General features: G+C 41.7%; 1 protein-coding gene across 2 annotated transcripts; it reads left to right on the forward strand.

The window, feature by feature from the left end:
• The first annotated feature begins 521 nt into the window (after positions 1–521).
• SERTM1 (serine rich and transmembrane domain containing 1) lies at positions 522–10,480 on the forward strand. Of its 2 annotated transcripts, none has more exons than XM_065730201.1 (2): positions 522–593; positions 7,922–10,480. In XM_065730201.1, the coding sequence occupies exon 2, from the start codon at positions 8,086–8,088 to the stop codon at positions 8,407–8,409; it is 324 nt and encodes a 107-aa protein (XP_065586273.1). In that variant the 5' UTR covers positions 522–593; positions 7,922–8,085; the 3' UTR covers positions 8,410–10,480. The 2 variants fall into 2 exon arrangements, with proteins under 2 accessions (XP_065586273.1, XP_065586274.1); XM_065730202.1 differs by lacking the exon at positions 522–593 and adding an exon at positions 1,179–1,195.
• Positions 10,481–21,406: the final 10,926 nt, after the last annotated feature.

Below are 21,406 nucleotides of genomic sequence, written 5' to 3' on the forward strand. Positions count from 1 at the left end.
TTTCAGGTAAGTGAATTTAAACTGCAATTTGTCTGAAATAAAGAGAAAAATAAATGATGGTGTATAGCGTAGAAAGACTCCTGGCAGGAGTCTTCAGATGATGATGTGAAATGAACAGAGATACACAGCTCCAGTGCTTATAGGAGTGCCAGGGGATAGCAGGCTGTCTTGGTCCAGGAGCACATTGCAAAAGAAGAGAGGAAGGGTATTACTCAGACTTGTCTGTAAAGCACAGATCAGGAGATGAGCGTGATTTTTGTATTATATATGCAGTGCTGTAGCAGGACAGTTAGCAGAAATGTGGCTAGCAGAAATGAAAAACATGCCAAGATTCCATTCACTTTGTTTTTCTCTGAAATTTCTGTCACTGAAAAGAGTCAAAATTCCTCCATGGTTTTCCTTTATGGTTTTTGTTTTTGTTTTGTTTTGTTTTTTATTTAATTAATGTATTTATTATTAAACTCTTCATCTTTTATTTATCTGCTTTTTTATAGAGGTTTTTCTCAGCATGCAGGCCCTTTAGATTTGAGTGTGATAACCAACCACATCTGGCACACTGGACTTCTGACTTGCATTCTTCTATCATCCTGCTTGTAAGTATTCCTTCTCTTTGCTTGTACTTTTAAGGAGCATGTTCAACTGACAGTGACTGAAGGGGTGGAAGCTTCAGGTCTGATCTTAGGTCACAGTGTCTTTGCTTTGCATTGTTATAAATAACTATAGTGTGCAGACACATGGGAAATGTAAATGATAAAGGCATTTTGAGCCTATCTAAATTAAGTATCCTTATGGGTCTGAGGGGCTTCTTTTCCCAGCCCCACACAAAACCCCAAACAAAATATAACTTGATTTTGACCTGCAACCAAGCCATCTGGGCTCTTGTCTTCATAGATTTTTAAAATCATAAATTTAAATCATATTAGATTGTAATAAAAGATGAAATTAAATCATAAATTAAAGGAAAGACTTTGCTTGTGGCAGGAAATAGATTTTCCTTTTCCTTCTGTGCACTTTTATATTGAGTAAGTAGATGATTGATCCTGTTCCCCAGGCAGAGTGGTAAAGGGATTCTGTGCTCCTGGAGAGTCCAGAGACATGAAGAAACAAGGTCCTATGTACTTGTGTTTTTTCAATTGCCAAAGGCATTTATGAAATAATAGTAAGAATGAAGGATCATATTCTTGGTAAACTCCAAGTGAGAATTCATTCTTTGCCTTTCCTACCTGCTCTTTCTACATTTTCAACCAAGTAAATTATTATTAATTTCTCTTCTGTCTAGCTCTTTTGTCTGATTTAATTGCAAAATGTTAAAATTATACATCTTTCCAGCATAAAGCAAACTACTTTTCAAGGCTATAGGGTTCCCTGTATGTAAAGTTCATTCAGTCCTTTGGTATGAGCATGTAAAGGTATTTTAATGGCATTAAATGCTTTGTGTTGCATGTGAGTTGTTCATTTGTGGTGAAATAGACCTATATGGTAAAGGAAATGAATACATAAAACAAAGGTGGTGGGAAGGAAGATAGGCAAATTAAACAAGAAGCTGTCTGGCCTTCAGATCTATATCAGATTTACAAAGGTCATGAGAAGTCTTAATCTCTTTTACAGATCTAGTGAAAACTTGCTGCCAGCTTTTGGAGGCAGTAATAACTCCATGATAATGGGGCTGAGGATGGAGGCATCTTTAAGCATCAGGAGATTTCATTCTAGGACTGACATCACCTGGGCTGTCTTCTGGGAGTCTTTACAATTACTTTCCTTTCATGTCTGCTCTGATGCTGGACAAAGGAAAGGGAGTTTTTTTCAGGTCATGAGGGGATGATATCATTATCCACTCGCTCCTGGCTTTGACTTAACAAAGGACAAAAGAGAGCAGAGAACACATCTGTGAGCAGTGCAAGGAGCAGCCCTGTCCCTGTCTCTGTGCTTTCCTCTGCTTCACACATGTGATCACTGCAAGTGTGCTTCTTCCATCTGCACCTCTGTGTCCCTCAGGACATGCGTATGTGCCAGCAGGGGAGTTGGATCTGAGGAAGGACAGCGTGCATGGAGGGAATGAAGGCTGGTGCCCTGAGGCTCTGTGAACAGATGCCCATGGGTGAGCTTTACCACTCCTTCCCTGGCTCATTGAAAGACTCCCTATCCTCCTCAGAGCCATCTGTTTTGAAGAAGGCTGCAGAAACCTTGTTTTTCTCATTGCAGCCCTGCCCATGGCAGTGAGGTTGGAACTGTCCAATCTTGAAGGTCCTTTCCAACCCAAGCCATTCCATATTCTGTCCTCTGCCTCTGGGCTAAAATCAGCCAAAGTAGTTTGAAGTTTTTAGGGTAGGAGGGCAGATAAATCCCATACTGATGTCTGAAGGGAAAAGGAAGCTCACTGTTGTAACAATTATAAAAGCAAATTAAACTTTCCACTGCTAGGAGTGGTTTAAAATAAGAAAATAACTTTTATAGGATACCGTCCTACCTGTAAAGGAGCGAATGGATGATCATGACAGAAATATGATTTACCCAAAATTAAAACTACTGGTTTCCTTTGATGTGCATTTGTCTGTCCGCTTAAACACTTTGAAGCCCATGAAATAACCAAGGTATTTCTCAGCCTGTAGTCACAAAAAGGCAGGAAGAACAAAGAAAACAAAGTGCTTATCTGTGGCTGATAAAATCCAAAGAAAATGAATCTATCAGACTTATCTTTCCTTCCTGTTCATTGTTAGGGACTCAGTGTTTGTGAGTAGATGCCATTAACTTCAGTTTCACTGTGTCTGGAGAAGTAGAGTTGCTGCATCAAGGTATTCAGAGACATACAGTACAGGCAACTGGATGGTAAAGGATTTGTGACACTGGAACATGTAAAAGCTCTTCGTTTACTTCATGACTTCTTGGATTGTGCTGCAGACTCATTTAAAATTCACCTTAGATTGAACAGGGAAATGACTGATGTCTCAACAATGTTCAAGATCAAATTTTACATGTTACGCATAATTGAACACCCAGGACACATGCTAACTCATGAGACCTCCCCCCTGACCACACTGCAATTTTCAGAAGTAGTTTTTATGATAGGTGCCATCAGAGATGTGAGCTTGATAGCTTTGGTGCACCTTCACAGACATGATACTGCATGACAACTGAGATTTAGTTCTAATGTAGTGACAATTTCTTAATCTTCACCTCCCCACTTTGTCTTGCTTTCTGTGAAGGTCAATTTGTCTATCTCCCTCTTACCAAAGGATAGAATAAAAGATGACAAGCTGCAACTGGAGCTGCTTACAGTATTTATCAGGTAGCCTGACTCAGAATAAGAGTTAGTATTGTCACCTTCAGAAAGTGATTTATAGAGGACATGAATGGAGTAACAATGCACAAATGGAGGATAATACAGAATGGTCTGTTTGAAAAAGCGTGTATAAAGGACACTGTGTATCTAGCAAAGCCTTCTCATGAGTGCTGGCCCTCATATTTGGTGGTTGGAGTAGTAGAATAAGATTTCTCTCTCTTTTATATCTACAGCCAGCAGAGAGTGGAGGTGATGTCTGTGCCTGTTTGTTTTTTTCTATAGTGTGTCAGTAGGTATCAATATTTTGTCATCAGAGTAGCAAAGAGGTGTTAACAGTGGAGTAATAGCAGGGTGAAAACTCAACCAGATTGGAAAGACATAGTATGTATGGCCTGGGGCAGCAGTGGGATTGGACTCAAGAATCATGAAGGCTCTTCAAGTTGCACATCTATGTCCTGGGATTAAAGAGGCGCCTCTGAGAAGTTTGCCTGAAACCAACTAACAACACAAATACTGAGTCTTCCTGCAGGCAGGTCGCAGTTCTCCTGCAGCAGAGATCATTCAAGGAGCACAACAAAGCGAGAGAGAAACAAATTCTCCTGCTTTCAGAGCAAGAGATCCTTTCCTCTTCCAGTCATTTCAGCAATCGTGCTTTAAATTTAGTCTTTAGCTTAGGGCAAAAACACCTCTCCAGCAGTAGACAAGAGAAAAGAAGGGACCACTGCAGAAGTTGAATCCCTTGATCAGTTTTACAGATCTCAGAAGGCAGTGGGTTTACTGAAGTTCGCCACTTTCAATTTTCTCATTATACTTTGAAGTCGGTGACAAACTTCATAACCATTTTGCTGGGACCAGGTTTGGCCTTGATGTTATTCTGTGTGGTTTTCAGAAATGCACAAACCCATTTATAGAAGAAGAAAGTGAAGCCAACATCTGGCTTTACTGGAGGTTATTCCTTTGGGAAGACTAGATCTCAGAAGAGAGACAAGTGGTTGCACGACTTACCTCCTCATTTCAGAAGGAGCAGGAACCTGATCCAAGGTGGTAGCTGTAGTGCACAGGATAGAGCTACTCTTTGAAGCCAGAGGGTCTGGTTTGCCTCGTGGCAGAGGTTTGTGCACTCAGTGTGTAGCTGAATTCAGTCCAGAATTGCTCTTTCAAGTGACAGTCACTGGCTGAGCTGCTGTCTGATTTCTAGCTCTATCTGCAGTGCTGGGATTGCACCAGGGAACTTCATCAGGGATCAGCCTTGGATCTGTTTTATTTCTGTACACTTGTTGTGCTTTTCCTATGAATGCTGTTCATATGTTAGGAGATGATATGTCCACACTCCCATAGGACATTGCTTTTAACTTTCTTCAGTTGGGTACAGATGGTTTGTAAAAACCCTTTAAGGCTGAACAAGACCCAGTGTTTTAGGTGCATATTTTGAAATGGGTGACTAAAAAGCACGCTTTACTTTTTTTTTCTTCCAGAAGCCTTACCTAAAGAGTCACTTTAGGTGAAGATGTGTTGTATGATGAGATCCAGTTCTATGTTACATCCCTGCGCAGTGTGAGTGAGACAACTGGAATCTGGGCTGTAGTCATTTGGAACTGGAGTTGATGGTGCCACTGATCTCACCACAAAATACTCAGTTAAAAATAGCCCAACTGGTATTATAAGACCTATAAGGGCTCTGATCTGGCAAATCACTCACTTCTCTGCTTAACTGTAAGCTTCTGATTAGTCCTCTTCAATACCATAAATTTTTTACTTGCTTCAAAGGAAGTCCTATGCCAAAGCCCTTCCTTGTGTCTGGGCCAAAACCATTAATGGTAAAAGTAGAACACAGCAGATTTCAAATTTGTGAGGAATTTAAAGGCTTTAAACTTCTGCCATATTAAAGATTTTTTGTGAATTAATTCCTTAAGTTATTATAGGGAAATTCAATTATTAATGGATCTGCTTTTCATTATGACGAGTAATCAAGGATAAACATCTTCCATATCAAAGCTTATCTTTTAAAAAGGATAAATTAGCTGTAAGACGCTTAACTACTTCCAGAACATGAAATGAACATGTATTGTTCCATTAGTTAATTTTGGATCACTAAATAAGAGCTAGTTCAAAAGGACTATAATCTCATAATGATCTCTCTGTTCAGTCTGTTGTGATTTATTTCTTAAGGTGCTTGTAATAAATACTGCTTCTTGTTGGGACAAATACTATTAGTGTTATAAAATCAGTTCCTTTAAATATATTTTAGGCATCTGTGTGAGTTAGATTACCACAAGGGTAGGAATGTTTTTGTCTGGTATTTGCAGATGCAGTGTTGTACGCCTGTTTATCTCGTAGGCTTTTGGGATACTTGATTAAGATTACCAGAAGCTCTGCAATGAAACAACATCTGGAATGTAACCTTTTGCCCATCAAAACATTATGGATGTGAATATATATTAATCCAGGCCAGGCCATAGGCTGGTCATTAGCTCTTGTGCTGAATTAGTAGCACACTTCCAGGCATGGTTTCTGCCAGCTATAGCCCTCTGGAAGCCATGCCTGGACATATGTGAGGTTAGCAGTGGCCATCATTCACTTCCAAATGCAAGTTGGCCATCCTGTCCATGGACATAAAGAGAGTTCAGCCATCTCTGTGCAGTGTGCCATGCAAGCTGTTCTCAGAACCAAAGAATAGACCTGACTGGTTCTATTTAGCAGTATAGATGCAGCCCTGAAGTATATAAAATAAATTAGGATTAAAACAAATAAGATACTTTGCCTACTGATTAATATTGCCTTTGTTCACAGAGGCATGGGGCATAACCTCCTAAATGTAATTTACAGTGCAAAAATCCCATGAGTAACTGCAAATAACTTCAGTAGATGCAAAGCATTTTTCAGTAGCTGTCTTCAAAGCTTCTTGAGAAGAAGCTGCACCAGCAGAAAAGTATCTTGTATTTCCTAAGCTTTAGTTCAGACTGGGACTTCTGTGGTCAGAGTAAGTGTCGAAAAGTGTCACCTCCTTGAAGACAGAGGAACTTTTCAAAGTTACCAGAAGTAATGAGGTTAAAAGAAAAAATAGAAGTCAGAACATTGCATAGAGTAGTGCTGGGACTCTTCAGTGGAAACACTGGAAGATACTTTAGCAGTTGTGTGACACACAGGAGTAGACCATGCACTGCTGAATCTTTACTTCAAGGTCTTCATTCTGCCTTTCTTACTGTTAATGACAGTTTGCTCTTTGTTGACATGAAAATCGGTGGGATTTTCCTCAAAGCCTCTAGCTGTGAGTTAAGGAATAATTTTATTAAGCTGAAATCACAGGACAAGGCCTAAAGCAAGGTCAAGTTGAGACAGACTGTGCTAGGAACTTAGACTTGTATGGTTATTGTTTTCCTAATGGAGAGGAAAGCTCGATTCCTGAGTGTGGAAAGCTCGATGTGGCTGAGTATGTTGGCCACAAATGGGGGAAATGGTTTCAAACTAGAAGATGGGAGACGTAAATTGGGTATGAAGAAGTTTTTTACAGTAAGGATGGTGAGGCACTGGGACAAGTTGCCAAGAGTTACAGTGGTTGCCCCGTCCCTGGAGATATTCAGGGTCAGACTGAACCAAGCTCTGAGCACTCTGATCCAGCTGTAGGTGTTTTTGTTCAGAGCTTTGAGGGTTCCTTTCAATTCTCTATTTCTATGACTCTGCGACGGGTGGATAGAAAACTTGTATGCGGATAATTACATAGAGAAAATGAACTTAATTTCCTCCACACTTACACCTTGCATTATCTATTCTGTATCAAAACAAAAGCAATGGCTTACTGCATTTAATTCAGCTAGAGCTTGTTGGCTTTTATTACCAAGCCTTCTCATGCTCTTCCAGACTGCACGTGGAAATTGACCACACTGGTTTTAAAATAAGAACCAGCTCAGCATACCTTGATGCACTTCCCTTGTTCTACTCTGAACTTGAGCACCAGAGTTTCTAGGTTTAAACACAGAGTGACTGAAGGCAAAGCTCTGCTGCTCTTGTGTAATTTCCATTTTGTTTCCTGAGCTGCTGGGGCTGCTTGTTTCCTCAGGATTTTGTTTGTAGGTGTCAAAAGCTGCAGCACTTCACCAAAACGTGAGTACCATTGAGATCAGCTTCACAGTATGAGTGTGAGGTCCATTTTGATCTCTGAAACCATCAGATCCATTTCATCAATAAGACTCAGATCTGGCAGATTTTCCCATTCTGGTCACCTTGGGTAAGACAGACTGACTGAAAGTGGTGGATTTATCACCCATAGTGGTGTTGAAGAGCCTTCCTCTAGGCTGACAAACTGACGTCTTGAGAGGGAGATCAGCTTTTATCCACAAGGAAAATTTGGACTCCAGTATGTGTGTCCCATGTAAAGTGCAAAGCTACTCTTATTGGCTGTTCTTCAGTCAAAGAAATCCTGGAGAAGAATGGATTTTATCTTTATTCCTGCTTTTTGACAAGTAGAGTAATAAAGGCAGCAGTTAACTAATGCCTCAAGAATTGCTGCTCTTAAGAACTGGATTGTCCCAGGTACCAGGTACACATTAAATAACGTTAGCTAGTAAATTAATCTTTCCCTTTTGTTTTTTGTTTGTTTGTTTGTTTGTTTTTTGTTTTCGTTTTTTGTTTTTTTCCTTGCAGCTCTGAAGAATACACTATTCCTTTGCCCTGGGCTTGAGCAGTTAAGGGTAGATCTGATTGCTGGCTGACTTGTTATCTCTTCGCTGTGATGGAAGAGTGCTCATCTGAGACAAGCCTTTTGTTATGCTGCTAAAACTGCCTTTGAATACAAGATCTGTCCCAAAATGTCGGAGCCCGACCCGTCATCTGGTTTTGTAGGAAACATGGAAAATGGGACTTTTCTGGAGCTGTATCCCACATCGCTTTCAACATCTGTGGATTCATCACCTGGCCGTTTATCCAACGTCTACGTCTATGTTTCTATATTCCTTAGTCTCTTAGCTTTCCTCCTTTTGCTATTGATCATTGCACTTCAGAGGCTGAAAAACATAATTTCTTCCAGTTCCTCGTACCCAGAATATAACAGCGATGCTGGGAGTTCTTTCACTAATTTAGAAGTCTGTAGTATTTCTTCCCAGAGGTCTGCTCTTTCAAACCTTTCTTCGTGAAACTAAATGAATGGGAACATATAGGGCATGGAGGATCTTTGTCCTGTTTCTAGGGGAGGTAGTGCATGCAACATATGCCTTAGGAGATGATGATGAAAAGGTGGCATTTAAACTTTACTTAGTTTTTCTTTCCTTTTTTAGTCTTCATTTTCCCTTCCACTGATGTTGATTTTCATTTTGGATAATGACTGTTAATCACTGTTTCATGCCTGTAATTGTGATGCTGTCTTTTTCTCACACATATGTGGTGTTCATTAGGAGTATTCCTGCCAAATTGTGATATGGTTCTAAGTGATGTGCCATTTTTTCTGCTCTAGTTGTGGCCCCTTTCATGGTTTTGTATTAACAATATGCTGTTTTTCCTTTTTTAATTAGAAATGGACAAAATCTCTTTGCAGAAGTAACAAAAAACAGCTTAAATTATAAATATAGTCCGTGGGACAATTTAAAGTTGTTGACATCATTTCTTTTTTATTTTTTCTTGTCTTTTTCAGTATTTATTGATGTTTATTAAATGCAACTAAAATCCATCTCCTGAAGAATGTTACATTTGTTTATTTGTACTTCCAAATCATTCTGGATAAAGTGTCTGTATTTCCGTTTTTGAATCTCTGAAATCTTTGGTTGAATTAGTAAAGCATCTACAATAACTGTGCTTGTTGCTGAATGTGCAGAGGTATTTCTGGACCACACAGCAAATAATTTGCCTAACGACTTGTTCCTCTGGGGGGCAGCTATTGCTGAATCACAAATCTCACACAACTCCTTTTCATCCTGTGCTGATTGTGCAGCCTCTTGGTACTGGGTACCAGTACAAACCAGTGGTTTCTTTTAGGAGATCCAAATACTGTGACTGTGGCTAATAGATGAATAACTCCTGGGACTGTCCTTTCTTTAGGCACAAGTTGTTTCCAGAGACAGCAGGAATGGAAATTACTTGGACTGGCAAGGGCTTACTGGGGCAGATTTTGCCTTGTATTTCACATGTACACACTGGGGTGGAGGGGGGATGCAAGGAGATGTTCCATTAATAGACAGACCTGTGCTTCAACACTAAGGTGGTGCATCATGTCCTTGCCGAGGATGGGAAGAGTTAGGGAAGACAGGCCAGAAACAGATGACCTTTCCCAACCCTACTCCTCTTTTGTAGCCTGGGTTATGGTCCCCTTTGCCTGCAATATAAGTTAGCACTCAATTTCTCCAGTAAGATAACGAGTATTACTGTGAACAAGAGGATGGGGCCAGCTGTGAATTAAGTCAAATGATCAGAAATATAACTCAAAGTGCCAAATGTGATCTTCCAGGATTGCAGTCCCATGCTGTACTGTGTTACTCTTGCTGTCCTGATTGCAGTGTATGAGCATAGCCCAGTCCTGCCACTCAGATCCATGCAAATGTTTCTCTGATGGCAGCATGAGAGACACTGGAGAGAGCACAGAAAAGCTATGGAAATACCACTGCTGTGTCTGTTTTTGGGGTGAGAGCGTGTCCAGCTCTGGGTCGTCAACAAGACATGTTCTGCCATTAGCCACAGTCTTTCAAAGAGAAATCAGGAAACTCCAGTGTAAATAAAATCATTAAAAACACAGCTGTTCTGTGCCAAACAACGTAGAGATGACATTAGAGTTGCTGCTTTCAGTTTTTCAAAGCGAACCTGCAGTATGTGGGTAATTGGTAATTGATTCCTTACAAAGGACAAAGCACGTGCTGACCAGTAGATAAATTAAGGACACGGAAGCTCTGAGACAAAGTGTTTTTATGAATGTATTTTGGCTTTCAAATATTTATCTGGACAAAAATTCCTTGTAAGTTACTTTTTACTGTAATTGACGGTAGGCCTGGGAAAAAGACTGTAGTACTGAAAAATGATCAGCAAAGATTATTGCCATTCTGAAAGCTGTTCAAAATCCCAAATCTGTAACAGAATGTATTTGTGTGTTAACTTGCAGATAAAAATAAATGAACTTTAAACCAGACAGGCAGCCTTTCAGCTATCCTCTGTTACCTACAGGGTTGTAAATCTGTTGCTTCCTTTATAGCAAATGCAGGAATTGAATCAAAACCAGAGATGAGAACATAGTCTGAGTTGGGTATTTATTCCCAGTGGTAAGGTTCCTTTGGCCAGCTTATGCTTATGGTTGTACAGATCGTTACTGTTAAATACAGACTGTTGAACACCACTGACTTTGTCAAGCTGCACAAGAGCAAAAAATATTTTTCAGTTTCCACAAAGCACAAAGGAAGATGGAAACACACGTTTGGTTTTGCTTTGTCATTTTCTAGATGTTATTAATTTTTTTCCACTTTTAAGTGACATATGGGAATATATTATAGCCATCATGTTTTCAGCTGACTCATACCTGTTCATCTTGGGACAGATCTGAGTAAAGACAAGTGGAATCCAACAGAACAGTATCAGGAGAAGCCACAGGCAGAAAGCACTGTGCCATTTTTTGAGGATTACCAAGAATTAGCTTTCCAAGAAAAAAAAGGATAGCTTGACTTTTCACTTGAGCTGAAGTTACAGGGATTTCCCATGATGGCAAGTTGAAAACCAGAACATTCATTTTTAAATTTCTGCACATTATCTCTCTCCTCTATCACCCACATGCCAAAAGATTTGGAAAAATGAGCAGAGTGGAATCTCATGGAGTTCATCAAGTAACAAGGTTTTGCCCTGGGGAAGAACAACTGGGCACCAGTAAATGCCAGGGTCAGACCAGCTGGGAAGCAGCCCTTGCAGAGAGGGTTCTGGTGGTCCTGGTGGACACCAAATTGGCAGCTGGACTAGCAATGCACAATTGCTGCAAAGAAGGCCAAGAGCATCCTGGGCTGCATTAGTGGGAATGCTGTCAGCTGTTCGAGGAAGACACTGGCAAAACACACCTGGAGTGCTGGCTCCAGTTCTGGGCTCCCTAGTACCAGAGAGATGTGGCTTTCCTGGAGCAAGCCCAACAGAGAGCCATTAGGCTAATTAAATGACTGAAGCACCTCCTATGAGGAGAGGCTGAGAGAGCTGGGACCGTGTGAGAAGGCCCAGGGAAGGAAGGACAGGGAGCCAGGTTCATCTCAGTAGTCCCCAGCGTCAGGAAAAGAAGCAATGGGCACAAATTAAACCCTGCTATTTGAACACAAGAAAACAATTTTTAATATGAATATTGTCAATGTGGAAACACATTGCCCAAAGGAATTGTATTGTCTCTGGATAGCCTGCTGTAGCTGACCCTGCTCTGGGTAGGATGCCCAGGGATCCTTCACCATGCTGTGATTTTGTTAGTGGCACTGCAAAACTTCAGTGGTTTCTAACTTGTTGCCTCTTCTGATGTGTTTTCCTGTCTCTCTCTATTACACACTCCCTTCTTGAAACAGGATCACAGTATTCACTTAGCAGCTGTTCTGTTGTGTAGAGAGGTTTAAAAACCATCTGGATGTGGTGCTCGGGGACATGGTTTAGCGGTGGGTTGTTACAGTTAGGGTAGCATGGTTAGATTGTGGTTGGACTTGATGATCTTGAAGGTCTTTTCCAACCTGTCCAATTCTATGGTTCTATTCTGCTTGAATTTTCTCCTTTAATCCCTTCAGTGTCTGTCAGCTCACCTGAAATATTTTCCTATGTAAACTCTTGCCTAGTTTTCCTACAAGTATCTTTTAACTTGGAAATTATGCTTATCCTCCTTCCACACAACTTGTTATTAGCTCTCCTCTTTGGTCTTCTGACCCTATAGTGCTCTAGTGAGGATAATGCCCATGGAGCAACATGACGCTCTGCTAATCTTTTTCCCTTCAGAGTCTTTTTTTCAGTGAAACCTTTGGGAAAGACATCTGTGTGGGAAGGTAATTTACAAAGCCTGTGTACCTCCCACTCTCTGTGGTGGGGCTATTTTAGCTGCATCTGTCACAGCTGCCTAAGGGAACACTGAGAAACACAGCCCAGCTGTGCCCAGAGCTGAGCACCCTTCTCATTTTTGCATGCTTGGATACTCTAAGAAACATGGGCTTCTCCTTGCCAGTGTCTTTGGTACATGATAGAGCAGGCTTTAAGCTGCTGTACCCTAACTAAGCTATGGGATGCTGTCAGTCTGCAATCACAGAATCATTGCAGAATTATATAATTATTTGAGTTGTAAGGGACCCGTAAAGATCATCTAGTCCAACATGAAATCAACAGGTAAATCAAACAGGCCATGGATGCTGCCCCTGGCTGGGGATAGACCATGGACACTTTGCAGATACCACAAGAAAATACTTTCAGGTGGCTCCCAGCATTATGTTTTGAAGCAAAAAATCACATCAGCCTGCTGTGTGTTTGCTTTTGGGACCAGATAATCGTTTTTGCATAACTCTGGGAATTGCCAGGCTGGCAGGACCAGGTGCAATGAGCTATTTGTCACTTCTTTGAGTTATTTCTTTGTTTTAGATTGGAGGGAGCTGAGCACTCAACAGAAGTCAAAAGTCCCAGCAGGTGGTCATCAGCATGTCTAGGGTCACAGAATCGCAGAATGGTAGGGGTTGGAAGGGACCTCTGGGGAACCTCACCAACAAACAGCCAGGCTCTGCCTTGAGCCTGGGCCCAGCAGTGGCTGGTAAATGAGAAATAAGCATCTCTCATGACTTGGAGAGGTTCAGACACTTGTTTCAGAAATGTCCTTTCTAGGCCAATATGATGAAATGGATTAAATCCTAGTTAGTGCCCTTCACCCTAACAGCTTCATCAGGATTCAGAAGGTAGAAGCAAACAGTGAGACTCACAGATGATATTAAACCAGGCTGAGCTGCAAACAGCAGGCAGGGCAGGGGAATAATGCCTACAGAGGCATGGCTGGAAGCAAAATGAGATGGAGTCTGAAAAACATGCCGAGTAATGTGAAGCAGAAACAAAGTGGAACAGGAGCTCTCCAGCGGTGGGAGAGATGTGGGCAACCAGGAGAGAAAAGCATCTTCTGATGACAGAGCAGTGAATTAGGCACAAACGAACAATACCACAGCAAAAAGCAGGATCCCCATGGGGCACAAGGTCCCTTTTCTTCCTGTCCTTGGTGTGGATGCCATAGGGGCATATGGGGACAGGCAATGTGCTGTGGGGCACCAAGGTTGATACTGGGGCAGGTGGCTTTGCTGCCCGTGGTTGCACACCTCCAGCATCTCCCTGAGAGCCAGCTTTTCTGCTGCTCTCACTGCTGCTGTTCTACTCTTCAGTCCTTTGCTATTGCATACCAAAAGACTGAAGAATGAGTTACATTTTAAATAATTTATTTAAAATATAAGCTGTTTCATATTCCATATGTCCTACTCTTATAAAGGGCATTTACTCTTATATTATGTGTAATTACTTCTATGCTTGGAGTGGTTTTGTTTGGAATATAACCCCCAAGTAAACATTTTATTATATTTCTGCAGGGATTATTTTTCTTCCTTAACTTCTCAATATTTGAGGACTTTGCAAAGATGCTATTCCCAATTACACCCCTATGTTATATGCACAAAGAAAAGGCCAGATGTGCAATTTCAGCCCTGTGGAGAAAAAGGAGAAGACCAAAGTCTGACCCCAGAGAAAGGTTAAATGATGGGTTAGATGTGCTACATGCAGGCAGCCACTTTTTCGGAAGACGCACAACTGATAACAAGAGAAATGTCACATCCTCTAGTAATTCTCATAGTTGCAAATGCAGTACACATCTGTCAGCCCAACCCATAGTGGCTTGCTGTGACTGCTGGTATATAGGGTCAGGTGTTACAGACTGAAGGATGCTGCTGTCTGCCATTTCCTCTTGAATCTGTTGTTCTGTGTGTTTGTTTGTTTGTTTGTTTTTCCTCTAAGAAGCAGAACTTTGTTTTCCATACCATAAAGACTGTTAAAAGTAAATAAAAATGTTATTAATTGATGCACACTGCTGCTTGTCTCTGCATCTCAAGCCACAAGTGTGTGCTGACATGGGACCTGGCAGTTGTTTGTAACATAACCAGTCCCACTCACCAGAAAACCCTCTGGAACAATATAGCAGTAAACTCTCTACTGAATTATAAAGCACTATATCTCATGCTGAAGTTAAAGAAGATTGGGCTGACAGATTTATAATTGCTTGGATCTACTGAGAATTCTGAACAAGACAAGCTCTTTGACCAAAGGCACTTTCTAGCATCTATCTCATCAGTATTCATTAAGTAGAAATGTAGGCTGCTGTGATGAAGGATACCAGATGCAGCAACGTGAACTTCAGCAACATCAAAAGCAATTAGCTGGGTACTAGCATCAGAGGACTTCCTTCAAAGTGGAAGGTGAGCCAGTAAAAAAACAGCTTTGCAAGATTTTGCATTACGAAAAGGATTGCAATTTCATGGTACAAGCGTGGTTATGGAGAAAAAGTGGAAACAATAGTAACTACAGTGGTCAGATGGACTTGCTGATGAATGTCTTTGCTCAGCTTATGTCTTTTTAGCTTCCATCGTACAGATTTATTCAAAACTGATATCAAAAAGACAGAGCTTTGCCTCTGCCCTCTCCATGTCATAGTTTAAATAGATATCCACTTATAGTAACTCTTCTGGGAAAGTCTTTGAGGGACACTCTTCTCTTTTGGTTTGTTTCGCCAGAGACAGATCCCAGTAAAGGGAAGAGTAAAAAACCTAAAGAAGTTTTACACTGAATAAAACCAGACACATAAACAGGTATGCTAATAAGTACATGGAGAATAAAAGAAAGAAAAGGAGTTGGAAAGGATATGTTGAAAGAGGTGCAAATTCAGTTAAAATACCACATAAGTTTTCCATTGTGAAATATAAATAAATAAATAAGAAGAAATAAAATGTGTACAGAAAGATAAAAGGAAGGAGAATAGGAAAAAACACTGCTTCATGGCAAACGACCCACCAACAGCTTCCTATTTACAACTAGAACCCTACCATGAAAAATAGGTAAGTGGAAGGGTAATTAGAAAAACAGGAGCATGGTATCTGCTCTGCCTGTGTGTTTGCCTGTGCCAGAGAGGATGGAATAAAAAACTCATCTCTGAAGACAGGAAATAATCTGTTTTGACTTGGCCTTCAGAAGCACCGGGATCCCTGAGCACTGAGTGGGGGCACCAGCAAGTGAGAGGCTGCTTCCTTCCACCCACACTCTCCAGATGGCCTTGGGACAGCCTCAAGTGCCTGTAGCTGGTGGGTTCTGTGTCTGGCCCACGTGGTCATGTCAACACAAACAGGATGACACAGGGATGAATCTTCTCTCTGGACCCAGGTCAGCCCTGGTATAGGGCCATACACATGCATAAGTGTGCTGCTGTCCTGAGTGTATAAACCTATATAACTTTTAGAGCTGACTTAGCCTGTCTAGCTCAGAGCCCTGGCAGGAAAACCACATAACTATCTGTACCCATCCCTGCAGTCATGGTTTCAGTCCTCCTTCTGTAGTACATGCATCTGGCAATAAATGTACATACATACTATAGAGACTGGAAACATCATCCCTGGAGATACTCAAAACTCTCCTGAGCAAGGCTATGGCAGACAACGCTGGATTGAGGTTTGTCCTATTGTGAGTAGGAGCATGGACTTAATGACATCTACAGACCACTTCCAGTTTAATTGTTCTATGATTTTATGATCTGAATTAATCTGAGTCCAATGCTGACTAAGGAAGAAATAAAATGATGCAGAAATACAAGACTTGTTCTTTGCTACTGTCTGTAACGCCAGTATTTACATTTAGTAAAGTCTATTTTGGTGTGAAACGTAATATAGATCCTACTACAATTTGCACTCTTTCCATGTTTACCTTTGATATTCTCATTTCATAATGTTCTAAAAGCTCCACTGAAAGCAGAAGCTGTGATAGCTCATACATAGAGAGAGCGAGGAAAATGATGGTTCCAAGGGTATGAAGACTACCATCATTGCTGGAGCCCTGAGTATTACTGGCCTGAAATTAATACCATTCCTTCAAGCACAGAAGTGATTTTTGGTGTGCCAGGGCAGCCTGGTTTCTCAGGTGTGACACCAACTCAGTCTGCCATATACTACTAGTTTGCTTGCTCTCTTTTCATAAGTTCATAAGTTCATAAGTTCATAAGGTTGGAAAGGACCTATAAGATCATCTAGTCCAACCATCCTCCTATCACTATCTCTACCCAACTACTAAATTAAGTCCTTTAGCACCTCATCTAAACGCTTCTTGAACAGCGCTAGGGATGGTGCCTCAACCACCTCCCTAGGCAGGCCATTCCAGTACCTGACCACTCTTTCAGAAAAGAAATGCTTCCTGAGGTCTAATCTAAATCTTCCCTGGCGCAACTTGTGGCCATTCCCTCTCGTCCTGTCATTACTTATCAGGGAGAAGAGGCCTACCCCCTCCTCACCACAACCCCCCTTCAGGAAGTGGTAGAGTGCAATAAGGTCTCCTCTGAGCCTCCTCTTCTCCAGTCTAAACAATCCCAGCTCCCTCAGCCGCTCCTCATAAGACTTGTGCTCCAGGCCCCTCACCAGTTTTGTTGCCCTTCTCTGAACACGCTCCAGGGCCTCAATGTCCTTCTTGTAGTGAGGGGCCCAAAACTGAACACAGTACTCGAGGTGCGGCCGTACCAGAGCTGAGTACAGGGGGATGATCACCTCCCTGCTCCTGCTGGCTACACTATTTCTAATACAGGCCAGGATGCTGTTGGCCTTCTTAGCCACCTGGGCACACTGCCGGCTCATGTTGAGCCGAGCATCAACCAACACCCCCAGGTCCTTTTCCTCTCTACATTCTTCAAGCCATTCTGCCCCAAGCCTATAGCATTGCATGGGGTTATTGTGGCCAAAGTGCAGGACCCGGCACTTGGTCTTATTGAACCTCATCCCATTTTGCTCAGCCCAGCTGTTCAGCCTATCCAAATCCCTCTGAAGGGCCTCCCTACCCTCAGGCAGTTTGACACATCCTCCCAGCTTTGTGTCATCTGCAAACTTACTGAGGGTACACTCAATTCCCTCGTCTAGGTCATCAATAAAGATATTAAACAAGATGGGCCCCAAAACTGACCCTTGGGGGACACCACTCGTTACAGGACGCCAGCTGGACTTAACTCCATTAACCACTACCCTCTGGGCACGGCCCTCCAGCCAGTTCTCCACCCAGAGAAGAGTGAACCTGTCCACACCATGGGCTGCCAGTTTCCTTAGGAGAATACTGTGGGAGACCGTGTCAAAGGCCTTGCTGAAGTCCAGGTAGACTACATCAACAGCCTTTCCCTCATCTACCTGTCTGGTCACCCAGTCATAGAAGGAGATGAGGTTGGACAAGCACGACCTGCCCCTGGTGAACCCGTGCTGGCTGGGTCTGATCCCTTTATTGCCATGCACGTGTCGTGTGATCTCCCTCAATAACATCTGTTCCATACATGATCTTGATTACATGATCTTGGAAGTCTTTTCCAACTTCGGTGATTCTGTGATTCTCTGATTACATTCTTTTCTGAAACAATCACTATTCTGGATATATTTAAATACTTCTGATTTAAAAGGAGTCATTAAAAGCATGTCTGTACATATGAAATGAAAGGACTTTGTTTAACCTAAAAGTAGATTTTTTTCAGATGCATGGTCATGGTCACAGAGTGACGAATTTTTTCATTCATTCATCTGGAAAAACAAAATGTCTTTTTTTTTTTTTTTATAAAACCTTAATTTAATTCTCATTCTTGACTCAAACCGAATGCATGTTCGCACACAGACCTCCCGTTGACCTCCATGGAAGTTATGCATCTAAAGGGAAAGCAAAACCAGACTCGGCAGACAAAATTAGTGTTTTTCTAATTGCTTTAATTGGTGTTCAATTTTTCCGCTGTTCAGAGCCCAAGTTACTGATTTTAATGGCAAAAAGAAATGCATGCTGGAAGGAGAACATAATCAGATGGGAAAGATGGATAACGTAAAATTAGAGCTCCAGAAGCAGAGCAATTGGTAGATGTGAATGTTTTCATCTGAGTTACAAATACCACCAATTTCCATTTCCGTTGTCACTTCAACTAATTTGTATTCAGGAAACAGCATCCCTGAAAGTGTGTAAAACATCTGCTTTGAGAAACTGGGTGTCAACAGCAAATGCGTGCGGTCATCGTACGGAGACTTCCTGAGCTGTGAGGAGGAAAACAACACTACCTCCATTAAGGACAGTGATTGTGAGTTGGCCACAGAGTGGATCTAATTACATTATTCATTAATTCAGCCTGGGGGCAGGGAGGAAATGACTCAAAATAGTCAGCGATGACATACTGGAATTATACTGTGTTGTTGTTTTTTTTCAGATGAAACCACGCAACAGTGACTTTAAAAGCATATCCTTACCACTACCCTTCGTTCAGTACTACCAACATTATTTAGTATGCAACACAGGCCTCCTGCTGATAACAAGTAACATCTGCTTGGGAGCAAAAGGGCAGAGAACAAGTACTTCTGCAGGCAGACTTTGCTCATCCTGGGTGCTTGTAGACAATTTCAAGTGGAATGGGTATATAACAAAAATCAGAGCTGACAAGACGTATTTTTAACCACACGCCTCTCACCCTGACATTAATGCAGCATTTATTTGGATTTTGGATTTGTAATGGTAATGAAATATTTGCATCTCCAAGCATCTTCTGTGATCTAGTAAATTCACTGTGCCTACCTGATGAGCACGCGGTGAGAAAAGTCCCTTCTGTAGGACAAGACATAAATACATGCTGGGGCAATATGCTTCCTATGTAAGATAAAAAACAAATAGTTTTGATGCTTAAAGGTGGTGTTGCAGCAATTCTTCACGATTTTGTTTTTGAAAATGCTCTCATCACTTCATGGCCTATTGCCATTCACTGAGACCTATTAATTTCCTCAGTTCTGCATTTCTTGTTAGCAAAGACAACTGTATTTCCTAAGGTGGCTCCTATAGAGAAAAAAACCTCAGCCTTGAATCAGGTGTTTCTTTTCCTATTTGCAGGCACAAGGAAAGAGATATGATTAGACATGGGATTGTCAGATGACTGCTCAGACTGGGAGACGTGGGGATGGAGAATGTGGCGTAATCCCTTTTTCCCCTTCCCTAAATGCTGGACAACCTGTGCCAGCATGCAGAGAAGACACTACTTTCTCCTACATTTCATTGTTAAGAACTCACATCAGGAGGCAGTTTTACTGTTCTCAGTTGTAGGAATGATTTTTTTACCTTGAAACACATAAAAAAAAAAAAAGATTTCTCAGTCTGATAACTGGTAGAGAACTTTCAGCTCAAAGGAATACAAGCTGGCAATCCAGAAGTAAGCATAAAGAGGATGTGAGAATAGAAAATATGGATATTTATATTTTTAAAACTGAGGTGCTATATCAGATGCACCTTCATTGCAGTTTTACAGCGTCATCCTAATAAAGTACAGTATCATAAAACGATTAATAGTTAAAATATTGGGATATGTTTACCATAAGTTGTAGTCTTGGACCCTTGAGGGCATTGGGCTTTTTTGAGACTCTTCTACTGTCCACAGATGGTAATACAGGAGCTGAAGAAACATGTCACTGAACAGCCCCAGGGATGGGGTATCCACAGTTTCTCTGAGAAGCCTGTGCCAGTGCCTCACTGCCCTCATTGTAGAGAATTTCCTCCTTTTGTCTTAATCCAAACCTAATCTCTTCTAGATTAAAACTGTTACTACTTTTCCTATCACTACACTGCCTTATGAAGAGTCCCTTTCCAGCTTTCCTGTAGACCACTACATGGTCTTCCTTCAGCCTTCTCTTCTCCATGCTGAATAACCCCAAACCTCTTTTAGGAGAGGTGCTTCAGCATCATCTTTGTAACTGTCCTCTGGAGCTGTCCGTGTCAGTGGGTTCGTGTGTGTCTTGTGTTGGAGGCTCCAGTCCTGGATGCAGTATTCTAGATAGAACCTCACAGTGCAGAGCAGAGAGGAGGAGAATCACCTCCCTTATGGTGCAGTCCAGGATACAGTTGAGTTTCAGAGCCACAAGTTCACACTGCTGACTTATGTTGTGATTTTCATTCAGCAATACTTCTTTTCAGCAGTGACTCTCTCAAACCAGTCCTTACCCACTCTGTATTTGTGCTTGGGATTGTCCCCACCCAGATGCATGACCTTGCACTTGGCCTTTTTGAACTTTGGAAGATTTGCATTGGCCTACCTCTCAAACCTGTCAAGGTCCCTTTGGATGGCATGCCTTCCCTCCAGTACCACTCAGCTTGCTGTTACCCACAAGTTTGATAGATCTAAAAAATCTATCTAAAGGGCGCACTCAATCCCATTATCTTTGTATCAGTAAAAACATTAAATAATACTTGTCCTGATACAGATACCTGAGGGACACCATTTGTCACTGTTCTCCACTTGGACATTAAGACATTGACTGAAACTCTGAATGCAAACATCCAGCCAATTCCTTACACATCAAGTGATCCATCTATTGAATTCACGTCTATATTTTAGAAACAAGGATGTCATGCAGGACAGTATCAAACACTTTGCACAAGTCCAGGTAAATGACCTTAGTTTTTCTTCCTTTGAGCCTCTCACTTTTGGTAGTGTGAAGGTGTGGAGTCCCAGGTCCACAATTTCTGTGGTGTCCCCAGAGCTGTGTACCTACAGCAAGTGTAGTTCAGTGCTACAAGGACTGCTTTCACTAAAGATTCCTCATCCACAGAAGAGCCAGAAGATGAAACCCCACAAAGAAGGGTGTGCTTTCTGCAATGAGTACATGTGAAAACTGTGACACCTCAGACTCTTCACCAAGCCACTTTGTAGTGTTCATCCCTTGCTTTGTGTATGGCTGAAGCAGAAGAAAAAGAGGTGACCTTGTGCTGCCTTGAGGCAGCTTTGTCTTTTGCATCTTGTAAGGGAAACACGGCCCTGGGAGGAGCATGGGGACAAACACGTCTTTCTGTTCACAGACACATCAAGGTAAGACATGTAACACGAGAGATGGGAAGGTCTGTATCATTCCCCAGTCTCCCATATAGGGATATATTCAAATTTACCACTAACCT

This window comes from Cyrtonyx montezumae, unplaced genomic scaffold (assembly GCF_038088225.1).
Source record: "Cyrtonyx montezumae isolate F1298 unplaced genomic scaffold, pur_monq_1.0 scaffold_12, whole genome shotgun sequence".
NCBI classification, from domain to species: Eukaryota; Metazoa; Chordata; class Aves; order Galliformes; family Odontophoridae; genus Cyrtonyx; species Cyrtonyx montezumae.

Excerpts from the sequence above, each read along its gene's own strand:
- SERTM1 (XM_065730201.1), top strand. The coding sequence starts at position 8,086 with ATGTCGGAGCCCGACCCGTCATCTGGTTTTGTAGGAAACATGGAAAAT.